The following is a 12794-nucleotide window of genomic DNA, read 5'->3' on the forward strand; positions in this document are numbered from 1 at the left end:
AGGAAAGAGGCTGATTGCTCCTGATTCTGCCCAATAGGACGAAGGAAAGAGGCTGATTGCTCCTGATTCTGCCCAATGGGACGAAGGGGGGAGGCTGATTGCTCCTTATTCTGCCCAATGAGACGAAGAAAAGAGGCTGATTCCTCCTGATTGTGTCCAATGGGACGAAGGGAAGAGGCTGATTGCTCCTGATTCTGCCCAATGGGACGAAGGAAAGAGGTTGATTGTGTCTTGATTCTGCCAATGGGAGGAAGGAAAGAAGCTTCCCGCGGAGTTCAGAGTCTTCGCCGGCTGCGTGCGAACGGTTCCGAGAGCCTGGGCCTTGTGCTGGGCTCGCCTTCTCCCCTGCACGGAGGAAGACAGTCTGCCCTGCACAGAAAGGAGGGACCCCAGTTCTCCCGTGAGTGGTCCTGCCAGCGCCGCCAGCACCAAGGACAGCTCCTGCCCGGCGACAGCCACCCCCTGAGCACAGGTGAGCACGGGCAGGGGCTCAGGTCCAGGGGCCGGAGCCAGAGAACCAAGCAGATCTGCTAGGGGCTCATAACAGCCCATCAGGGTGGGAAGGGGATCGAGGTGCTTAGGGAGGCAGGGGCTTACGGAGGAAGGGCGGTGGGTGGTGAGTCTTGGAGAGACTGTCTAGCCAGCAGCGGGTGCGGCGGGAGGCCGGCGCCTGGGAGGTCCTGAGACTCACGTGTCTTCGCTCGCCTGGGTGTGAGGGAGGCGTGGGAGTGAGGCGGTGTGCCGTGTGCGCTTATCCTGTGCCAGCCGCCGGCTGTTTCTGTTTTCATCTCCATTTCTCACCAATGCACTCTCTATTTAAACGTTTGCATATGATTGTACTATTAATTAAAGGGAAATATTTTTTATATTTTACATTTTCATATGTGCATTTTATATGTGCATATATAAAAGAGAAATATTTTTATATATTCTATATTTTTATATTTTAAATTTTATATGTAAATACAATTCAGTTTGTACCTTGCAGTCATCTATGTGGAATTTGTTTTGGTGAAAATCACAGGATTTTATAAGTTTTAAAGTCTTGAAAGTTTGTCCAACTCTAATCAAATTCTGTGTAGAGTGTTGGGAATAATCAGCAAATCTAAAATTGAACATAAAGAGCAAAGAAGTGAAATGCAAATACACTTCAGAAATTCTTCAAACTGTGCTGTAAAAAGGGATTTTATAAAGCTTAACAGTAGCTAATTTTTCCTGCTTAATTTCGCTATTTACATGTATTTTAGCTTCTGAAATATCCAGCAAAAGCATTTGTGTCATTTTATATTCATGGCTATGCATTTGGTGTGAGTTAAGAATTATAAAGAAAAGAATTATGGGCCCCATCAGGTTGAAAGTAAACAATCCGAGACTTTCCTAGGGCGGTTATCTGTTTCTCGCCCCCCCCCCCCCCATGACTCCTTGCGCCTAAATCACTTGTTGTAAAACTGTGGCTATCTGCAATAGCCACTCCCATGACTCATGCTCAAGAAATGCTCGCTGTGAAACTGTTAAAAGTGCTTGTTGTAAAACTGCTCTTATCTGCTTTTTGCAAAACAGCACCTGTGACCCATGCTCGACCCCCACCCCCCTCATCTTACCCCTTTTAAAAAACTTTTACAAACTCAGGCAGGGGGCTCTCTGTTCCTGGGTGTTCAGTGAGCCCCACGCATGTGTGGAAAATAAACCCCTTGTGTGTTGCATGAGAGAACGTCTCTTGGAGTCTTCCTTTGCGTGGCAAAAACTCTCGAATTCTTACAGTGCCACATTTAATTACTGTTATTTAAAGAAAATGTTCCTTGTGGTTTATCTGTTTTCATGTTTTTGCTGACACAAAATAAAATGGAAAGTGATGGTAGTTTTCTATTGTTATTTTCCTGCATTGCCGAAAGTATGGGAGGACCAACCTCTCTACCCTATACAAAAGGGAACATCTGATGAGGCTTGGGTATCAACATTGGTGACAGAAGCAGATGGAACCAGAATGTCTGTCTTAGTTTAACCATGCTCTCAATTTACCTCAATTTGGGAGATTTTCATTTATTTGGGGAGTGGATTCAAGAATGGTGAAGAGATAGGAAACATGTCTGGGATAGCTTTGAGGGGAAGGAGGAAAATCAGGAGACTAAAAGAAACCTAGGGGCCCACAGAAGGGATACAGAGAAGCTGATTTGGATGAAATGGGGTGGAGACATACTGTGAAAAATGTTTACCTTTAAAATATTGTTTATTCTGCCATACAGGGAAGAGAAAACACTGAGAAATCATCAGCTTCTCATCTTCACAGCTTCTAGAGAACCAGACCCTCCTGAATGGAGTTTCCTCCAACAGAAAACCCTCACTGCACAATGGGCATTGCAGCCTCCTTGACTGACCTGCAAGCAGAGGCCAGCTGCCCCATCTGCCTGGATTTCCTGAAAGACCCAGTGACAATTGACTGTGGCCACAACTTCTGTGGCTCCTGCATCCACCAGTGCTGGGAAGAGCTTCAGGACATCTTCCCCTGTCCCATCTGTCTCCACCACTGCCCCAGTAGGAACTTCAAAAGGAACACCCAATTATCCCACATGACAGGAATTGTGACTCATCTCACCCCCAGGAGGAGCAAGAGGAAACCTCAGGAAGAGAAACCCTTCTGTGAGAAACACAACCAGCTCCTGACCCTGTTCTGTGAGCAGGATCTGGAGCTGTTATGTTCCCAGTGCAGAGTCTTCTCTGACTGTCAGAATCACCACCTGATTTCCCTTGAGCAAGCTGCAGCCAGTCACAGGAAGAAGCTCAAAAGCTACATTAAACCTCTGAAGAAGAACATTGAAGATGCTGAAAAGGATAGTAGAATCCAGCTCATGAAATCATGTAAATTGAAAGGGGACATGGAAAAGTGGAGGGAGGAATTAAACTCTGAATTTGAACAACTTAAGTGTTTCCTAGAAAAGGAGCAGGGAGCAATTCATAGCCGGCTTGTAAGTGAAGAGAAGAATGTTGAAGATAAGCTAACTGAAAACCAAGGCCAAATTTCATACCATCTATCCACACTGAAAAATCTGTTGCGTGAAATGACAGGGAAGTATGTACAGGCAGACCTGGATTTGCTGACAGGTGTTGAAAGTATCCACAACAGGCATGGAAACCTAAAATCCCCAAAAGTTTTCTCATATGAATTACAGAAAGAGAGTTTTAATGTCCCTCTGCAATATTTTAGCCTGCATAAAATGATGAACATCTTTAAAGTAGATTTGACACTAGATCCTGAAACTGCCTACCCAAATCTTATCATCTTAGAAGATAGAAAAACTGCCATTTTTGGAAAGTTGGAACCAAAATGTCTTCATCACGCCAAGGCATTTACTTGTTACCAAGCTGTCCGGAGTTGTGAGGGGTTTGATGCTGGAAGACATTTTTGGCAAGTAGAAGTGAGAGGCACAGGTGAATTGGCCTTAGGTGTTTGTAGAGAATCTTTCCACACCAATACTCTGATATCACCATCTCCAAACAATGGATGTTGGAAAGTTCACCTCTGGACTAGTACATTTGACATGTTGGGTTCAGTGCACTACAGACGGATTGGAATTTTTCTGGACTATGAGTTGGGAGAGGTTTCATTTTATAATTTGGATAATAGAACATATTTGTATGCACACAAAAGTATATTTACAGAAAAAATTGTACCTTATTTCTCTGTCGGACCTACCACAAAATGTCTTATAATCCGTCTGGTTGTAGATGAATGATCAGCTATCTGAAAGTCTTTTTGTACATGATATGTTCTTCCTGTGCAATTGGAAAGTAGTTGTAATAAAGACTCTGACATAATTTTGATGTTGCATAGTAACATATCGTGGGAACTTGATAAGAATATCTGGGTGCTCCCCCTTTGGTGCAGGCAGGAGGTCAAACTGCCCAGGGCCCTGCTGCCACACTCACCCCCTAACCACCATAAACCCCAGTCCTGTGACCTCTCACTCCCATGTCAACATTGGGTCTGCTTGAGCGTCACCAGCTCTCCCCTGAAAGACTCACTAGAAGAAGAGTAAGTCTTTTCCCACCCACTTGGTGTGTGTGTGAGACATCATTGGTCTTGACATCAGAAGCTAAATTTGGGGGGTGTTGATGTTGCCCATGAGGACTGTCCACACCCACACCCAGACATTACAGATTCAAAGTGTAAATTCTGGGTTATATTGATCCAAGGGATTGTTTTTTGCATTACTTCCAAGTGCCAGGAGACCTTCATTTTTATCAATTTTTCTGTAATTACCTATGATATAGTATTCATTTTGTCAGTTTCATGGACAATCATGGGAATCAGCTAAAAATCCTTTTATAATTATAAATTTTTAAAATTCACAAAAATTAAAGAATTACATCACTGGTTCTTCAAGACAGCCAATGTTATATCTCATTCAAGCTTGGTTGAAGAGGCAAGAAATACTTAAAAATAAGTAAGCTGGTTCTGCAAAGGAGATATGCAAATATGTCCAGATTATTTAAATGAAGAAGTGCAGAATACTACATATACCATGTCCCATTGGTGTGAAAACATCCAAACAAAACAAGAGTTTGCATGCTTGTGTCTCTGCATATGCATAGGATGTTTCTGGAATGTTTCAGAAGAAACAAAATGCCAATGCTGAAGGGAGTCATGAAGACTAGTGGTCTGTAGTGAGAGAATATTTTGCTTCTCATTTTACTCTATGGTAATGTATGAGTTTTTACCAAGTTCACCTGTATCATTGTAAATAATTTTTTAGTTTCACAATAAATAAACCTTTTTGATGTTCATGGGTAATTCCAGAAGCCAGGTGTGAGTATGGCTGATTAAAAAATCTCTGTCCTGTTCCTTGAATGGACAGAGTCATCCACATGAAGGAAGTCCACTAACCACATAATTTCACTTCTCTATTCCATTGACTGATTCCCAAACACAAAATTTTGCTAAAAAGCCTATAGAGAAGCTTATTCTGCTCTGACCTAGCTGCTCCCATGAATATGTCAGTGCAGTGTGATGGAGCTGTCCAGTGGAGCCCTTGCTTTCCAGGAGCCTTGAGTGAAGAACTGCTGCCATCAACTGAGAAGGAAGCCAAGGGGAAAGGCACAACCCTGGGGCAACCACAGCTCATGGGACTGTGAGGAAATGTAATCTTAAACACACTGAGAATGTGTGGCCAGAGACCAGTGAGCAGGATCAAGTTCTGGAAGGGTCAAGAAAACTGAATTCAGACAGAAGCTATTTCAGTGTCCTCAGACACCACATGACTCACAGAAAATTTTGAAAAAAGTTAAGTACTTTATTTGCATTAATTTGATCTTGACAGCACTAATATAATCTCCATCTTAAGCTATAAGTGAAATCAGTCATCTTAAAAATGGTAAAAAAATTCAAACACATATAATTTCTTTAAACAGACTCGTTTTTAACTACTTATGTAGACTCTTTAAAAAATATTTTTATTGACAAATCTTAACATACTACCATGAAGTTTCTAGAAGAAAATGTAGGGAAACATCTTCAGGACCTAGAAATAGGAGGTAGTGTCCTAAACTTTACATACAAAGCACAAGCAACAAAAGATAACATAGATAAATGGGAATTCAAGAGCAAATGCTTTTGTACCTCAAAAGACTTTGTTAAAAAGGTGAAGAGACAACCAACTCAAAGGGAGAAAATATTTGGAAATCACACATCAGATAAGGTTTGATATCCTGTATACAATTTGACAACAAAAGAACAAACCCAATTATAAAATATGCTAAAGATACGAATAGGCATTTTTTTTCTGAAGAGCAAATACAGACGGCTAAAAATTACATGAAGAACTTCTCATTTTTGTTGGCTATGGGGGAAATACAGATCAAGACTACAATGAGATACCATCTCATACCTATACAAATGTCTGTTATTAAAAAGGAAACTACAAATGTTGGAGAGGATGTGGAGAAACTGGAACATTTATGCACTGCTTGTGGGAATGTAAAGTGGTATAGCCGCTATGGAAGACAGTTTGGTGGTTCCTTAGAAAACTAAATGTCAAGTTGCTCTATGACCCAACAATACAACTGCTTGGTATATATCTAGAAGAGCTGACAGCAGTGACACAAACAGACATTTGCACACCAATGTTCATAACAGCATTACTCACAATCGCCAAAAGATGAAAACAATCCAAGCACCCATCAACAGATGAATGGATTAATAAAATGTGGTATAGATATATGATGGAATATTATACAGCAGTAAGACAAAATGACGTCCTGAAGCACATGACAGGATGGATGAGCCTTGAGGACAAAATGCTGAGTGAAATAAGCCAGGCACAAAAAGACAGATACTGTATGATTCCACTTTTATGACCATGGTAAAGGTAAAATCAGAGGCTTATAATATAGAATATAGGGGACTTAGAGAAGCACAGAAGCTAGAGATGTGTGAACTGTTAGCTAATGAATTTGAACTACAGTATAAGGGAATAGTTAGAAGTGAAGTTGGTTCTCTAGTGGGTCTAGAAATAATATTACCATATTGAAGATGAACATGATTGAAAGGGGTTGTGTAGACCTATGTATCCCACTGATTAACACTACAAATATAAATAAGTTCTTGCATGAACTGCTGCAAAGGTATGAGTCTTGTACAAAAAGTGTACAAATTTGGGGTATGGGGTACAACTGCTATTGCCTCCATGGGCTGTTTAACAGGAAAACATCAATAGTACCACAGCAACACTGGGGTAAATAATGGCGGAAGGGACAAGAGATAAGGGGGGGTTAGATTTTCTGTTTGGTGAGGATATGTTTATTGGTGTTTTCGTTTGTTAGCTGCTGGAACGCACATGGCAAATATGGTGTCATCTGCTAGCTTCCTCTCCAGCTCTCTGGGAGGCATTTTCCTTATTCATCTCCCAAAGTCCCTAGCTGGTGGACTTTGTTTCTTTCTTGTGGCTGCATCATTCCACTCTCTCTGAATCTCTCACATTCTCCAAAATGTTTCCTCTTTTATAGAATTCCAGTAAACTAATCAAGACCCACCCGAGGGTGGAGACACATCTCCACCTAATCCAGCTTCACAACCACTCTTGATTGAGTCACATCTACAGGGAGATGATCTAATTAAAGTTTCAAACATACAGTACTGAATAGGAATTAGAAGAAATCATTGCTTATAATGGTTTAAACAAGGCTGATTAGGATTAAAACATGGCTTTTCTAGAGTGCATAAACCTTTTCAAACCAGTACAGTCCCTTTAATTAATTATTAGGGTCCTTTTTTGTCTCTTATGATGTCTTTATATTTAAAATCTGTTTACCAATATTAGTATAGCTATTCCTGCTTTCTTTTGGTTACAACTTGCATGAAACATCTTTTTCCATCCTTTGACATTCAATCTATTTGTATCCTTGTGTCTAGATGAGTCTCTTGTAAGCAGCATATAGCTGGATTGTACTTCTTAGTCCCTCCTGCCAATCTGGATCTTTTAACTGATAAGTTTAGTCCATTAGCATTCAAAGTTATTACTGAAAAGGCATTTCTTGAATCCAACATCTTATCTTTTGGATTTTGTTTGTCAGATCTATATATTCTTTTCCCTCTTTCTCTTTTTATCCTTTAAGTTACCCTTGTTGGTACTCTTCAATTCTCTGCCTTCCTTCAGACCTCCCTCTCCTGTCTTTTTTTTTCAATTGGTAGAATGCACTTTAGTATTTCTTGTGGGGCCTGTCTCTTGTTGACAGATTCTTTCAGGATTTTTTATCTGTGAAATTTTAATCTCTCCCTCACTTTTGAAGGGCACTTTGGGCTAGGTACAGAATTCTTGGCTGGAAGTCTTTCTCTTTCAGGATCTTAAATATATCATACCACTGCCTTCTTGTTTCCAGGGTGGCAGTTGAGTAGTCTGAACTCAGTCATATTTGGTTTCCCTTGTATGTAGGAGATTGTTTTTCTCTTGCTGTATTCAGAATTTTCTGCTTCTCTTCAACATTTACAGACTGATTAGTATGCATCTTGGGGAAGACCTTTTTGGATTTATTCTATTTTGAGTTTGTTGAGCTTCTTTTACTTGTATATTTATGTCCTTTATAAAGATTGAGATGTTTTCCCTCATTATACCCTTAACTAATCTTCCTATCCCTTTACTCATCTCTTCTCCTTTTGGGACACCAATGATACTTATATTTGTGTGCTTTGTTTTGTCCATCATTTCCCTGAAATCCAATTCAAATTTTTTCCACCTTTTTTTGCCATTTTCTGTCTTGAGTGTTCAAAATCAGTTGTTCTGTCTTCTAGTTCCCTTATTGTTTCTTCTGCTTCTTCAAATCTGCAGTTGTGTGCCTCTAGTATGTTTTTTATTTAGTCAACAGAGTCTTTATTCTCTGTGGTATCTGATATTTTTCTATTTATACTTTCAAATTTCTCTTTATGCTCTTGTAGTGTCTTCTTAATCTCCTTTATGTCATTAGCCACCCCATTTTATTTAGTAGAGTTATATGAACATCTTTGATTAGTTGTTCCATTGTCTGTGTCTCCTCTGGTGTTTTAATTTGGTTGCTAGGCTGTGCTATATCTGTCTGCATCATGATATGTCTAATGATCTTCTGCTGTCTTCACGATATGTAAATATTTTGATTGCCTTACTTTGGAAGTTGATTTCCTTCAGTAGTCTAAAGCCTTGTATTTGTGGGATGGATGTGGGGCAGGATGTAGGGCACAGTGCAGGTCATAAGAGTGTGGTAATTTCTTGCAGCACAGGTACAGGCACAGATTGGGGATGCTACACTAATGCTTGTGAGGATGGGTGCCCAGCACTAGGAGAGGGTGTGGCTGTGCAGGTGTACACGTCTTGGGGGCTGGGCCCTGGTTTAGAGCACAGCGCCATTTGTATGCATGTGCAGAGTTCAGGCAACAGGTCAGTGTTATGCCTGCATGGGCCCGGGGCAGATGTGGCCTGGCTGTGCAGGTCAGCACTTTCCCAGAGCAGGGAGATATGGCTGGGGGGCTTGCACATATGTGGATCTGGGAGTGTGGTAACCTAATGTGCCTGTGAGCAGAGGTCGGGGGGGTGGCATGGGGTTGCACAACTGTATGGGCTGGGGTCGGGTGGGGTTGCAGGGTGGGTATGTGCACGAGAGGTTGGTGGAGCAGGGGCACTTGGAGCACAGGGAGTAGGGGCAGGTACGGGGTTAAGGTGTATGTGGTGTGGGGTGAGTCAGAGGGCTGTGCTGGTGAGGGTAGCGCATTCAAGGACCACCACTTGGCTTACTGCTTAGTCCCTGTCTCCCCATCCGTGCACTCCTGAGGGCTCTGGGCTTCTGTATTAGGCTGCTTGCACCAGCAAGATGACTACAGTTCTTTGCTTCTCAGTTCCTCAGTTTTTTCAACCAGGGCCACCCTATGTGGTACAGAAGATTCACCATCTCAGTCACCCTCCCATCCCTTCTCTAGCTGATCCTTGGAGCGAGGTTGAACTCCATCTATCCTATTCCACCATCGGCCTTTAAGAAGAGCTAATATTTAAAACAGCAGATCCCAACCCGGGGTCACATGGTCCTCAGCAGTTCCACATATGTATCAGTTATTTTAAAACATCTCCAAAAATTGCAGTTGGCCTCACCAAATCTGAGTAGGAGCCAGTTTCCTTTCTCACTGGATGAAGAGGGAACTAAGGAAGTTCTTAAGATTAGTGGGATATTGTAGGTTGTGGATAAGTTCTTATGCCTCTCATATTAAAGGACCATACAAAAAAAAACTGTTAGAGGAAGAGCCTGACAAATTAGAACAGAGGGAGGGGGAATAGGAGACTTAGAAGGTCTCAAACAGGCACTGGTTCCCCTCCCTTAAGAAGCCTTTCCAACCCAAAAGGAGGCTGTGTTAGTTAGAGTCACTTGTCAACTTGGCAAGGTGAGCATACCCAGTCTTGTTGCTGTGAACATAAGCCGACGGTACGTGAACCTCATCTGTTGCCAATTACATCTGCAGTCAGCTAGGAGGCATGTCTGCTGCAATGAGTGACGTTTGACTTAATTGGCTGGTGCTTAAATGAGAGAGCACAACGCAGCACAGCCTAAGCAGCTTGGCATTCCTCATCTCAGCACTCGCAGCTCAGCCCAGGCCTTTGGAGATGCAGAAAAAAGTCACCCCGGGGAAAGCTGTTGGAACCCAGGGGCCTGTAGAGAAGACCAGCAGAGACCATCCTGTGCCTTTCACGTAAGAAAGAACCTCAGTGGGAAGTTAGCTGCCTTTCCTCTGAAGAACCAACAAAATAAATCCCCTTTTATTAAAAGCCAATCTGTCTCTGGTGTGTCGCATTCCAGCAGCTAGCAAACTAGAACAGATTTGGTACCAGAGAGTGGGGTACTGCTGCGGTTTGCAAATACCAGATCTTTTGGAATGGTGTTTTGGATGGCTTAAGGGGAAGACTTTGGAGGAACTGTGAAGAGACTGATGACGAAGTCCTGGAGTGTTTGAAGAGACTGTTGGTGTAAATGGAACTACTACCAATCTTGGCAAAGGAGGACACAAAAGGGAAAAATTGGAGTTTGCAGAGTAAGAACCATGGAACCTCGGGTCTGAAGTCAAGAAACCTCGGCCAGGAGAGTGGACCCACCCACATACATGGAGAGGGTGAGTTTACCCTGAAGGACAAGGATGAGTCTCCCCTCTCATTGCAGTGGAATAGTTGTGCAGCCTCGGGCCTTGGAAAAGGCATAGCACGCTCCTTGGGGGACTGGGAGAGCCTGGCTGCCACCATGTGGAGGGGTTGAGCGTGTGCCCCAGAAATGGCAGAGAGCCCAGGGGTGGCCCTGATGCCTGGAAAGAGTGGAGCCAAAAGGTGGTCTCCTTGATGTTCCCCGAGGTTGATTTGTAAAGAGGCTGGCCACTGCATAGGCCCTTGGAAGGGGTGGGACTGCCACTTTCTAAAGCCAAAGGATAAATGACTTTCAGACTTTGAGATCCCACGGCACTTGCCCTGCAGGTTTTACATCTGTGTTCTTCCAATTTCTCCCTACGGAAATGACAATCTATATTCTGTGAATATCCTCCTTTGCTTATTGGCACCAGACTTGTTTTGAGATTCACAGGTCCAAAGCAAGAGAATTTTTTACATCTGTGTAAGGTGATGCTTGAAGTTGACAAGGGGTGGACATGTGTTAGTTAGAGTCACTTGTCAACTTGGCAAGGTGAGCATACCCAGTCTTGTTGCTGTGAACATAAGCCAACGGTACGTGAACCTCATCTGTTGCCAATTACATCTGCAGTCAGCTAGGAGGCATGTCTGCTGCAATGAGTGACGTTTGACTTAATTGGCTGGTGCTTAAATGAGAGAGCACAACGCAGCACAGCCTAAGCAGCTTGGCATTCCTCATCTCAGCACTCACAGCTCAGCCCAGGCCTTTGGAGATGCAGAAAAAAGTCACCCCGGGGAAATGTTGGAACCCAGGGGCCTGTAGAGAAGACCAGCAGAGACCATCCTGTGCCTTTCACGTAAGAAAGAACCTCAGTGGGAAGTTAGCTGCCTTTCCTCTGAAGAACCAACAAAATAAATCCCCTTTTATTAAAAGCCAATCCATCTCTGGTGTGTTGCATTCTGGCAACTAGCAAACTAGAACAGAGGCCAAAAGAGACCTGTAGCCTTCTTTTCTAAAGTTTTGGACCCTGTCTCCAGAAGATGGTCTCAGTGCATTCAGGCTGTTGTGGTAATCACTCTCCTAGTAGAAGAAAGTAGGAAACTGACCTTTGGAGGGTCATTAGTGGTCAGCACCCCTCATCTGGTCAGTAGTATTTTATCCCAAAGGACAGAGAGGTAGCTGACTGATTCCCAAATCCTGAAATATGAGGCAATCTTAATGGAAAAGGATTATTTGGTTCTAATCACAGACAATAGCTTAAACCCAGCCTCCTTTCTTTGGAAAGAGCCTGACCAGATGGCCCTTTGGACATGAATGTTTGGACTTGAGTATCAAACCCGAGTTTGGCCTGACCTAGGGAATCTTAGGGGGAAATGTTCCCTTAAGGGAAAAATGTTCATAGATATATCTTCTAGAGTCTGGAGGGAAAGAGACACAATGGTTATGCAGTTGTGGATGAATTAACTTGTGAAGTAAGGAAAGCTAGTCAATTGCCCAATGATTGGTCAGCTCAAACTTGTGAATTGTATGCATTAAACCAAGCCCTCAAATTATCATAAGGAAAAGATGGTACAGTGTAGACTGACTCTAAGTATGACTTTGGTCCACACATTTGGAAAATTTGGGGAAAAGAGGGGATTAACTAGCAACAAGGGGAAGGAATCGGTCCATGGAGAATTAATAAAACAAGTATTAACTAATCTACTCTTACCAAGGAAATATCAGTGGTGCACATAAATGGACACCAGAAAGGCCATACCTTTAAGGCAAAAGGTAACAGTTTTGCAGATGAAAAGGCTAAGGGAGCTTCCCTTTGCCCCATGTCAAAATTAATGGTCTTAATACCCTACATTCCCAGAGAATCTGAGGTCCCTGTATTCTCTGAGAAGGACGTAAAGGAACTGTAACAATTGGAAGCAAGCTCAGATAGTCAGGGGAGATGGGTCCTTTTGGAAGGCAGACATAAGTTGAATAAACAAGTAATGAAGGAAATTGTAGCAATCTTACATCAAGGAAGTCACTGGGGAGTTCAGGCCATGTGTGAACTGGTTCTTAAACATTTTGGGTGAGTGGACCTGTACATTATAGCTAAACAAACATGTGAATGATGCATAATTTGCCAAAAAAAAATCAGTAAAAAGATTCTAAGGAAATAGGTACAAGAGCGAAGGGAA

General features: G+C 42.5%; 1 protein-coding gene across 1 annotated transcript; it reads left to right on the plus strand.

The window, feature by feature from the left end:
* The first annotated feature begins 279 nt into the window (after positions 1–279).
* On the plus strand, positions 280–4029 carry LOC143654480 (tripartite motif-containing protein 60-like). Its single transcript, XM_077126465.1, has 2 exons — positions 280–472; positions 2244–4029. The coding sequence occupies exon 2, from the start codon at positions 2313–2315 to the stop codon at positions 3729–3731; it is 1419 nt and encodes a 472-aa protein (XP_076982580.1). The 5' UTR covers positions 280–472; positions 2244–2312; the 3' UTR covers positions 3732–4029.
* Positions 4030–12794: the final 8765 nt, after the last annotated feature.

This window comes from Tamandua tetradactyla, chromosome 13 (genome assembly GCF_023851605.1).
Source record: "Tamandua tetradactyla isolate mTamTet1 chromosome 13, mTamTet1.pri, whole genome shotgun sequence".
Classification (NCBI taxonomy): Eukaryota; Metazoa; Chordata; class Mammalia; order Pilosa; family Myrmecophagidae; genus Tamandua; species Tamandua tetradactyla.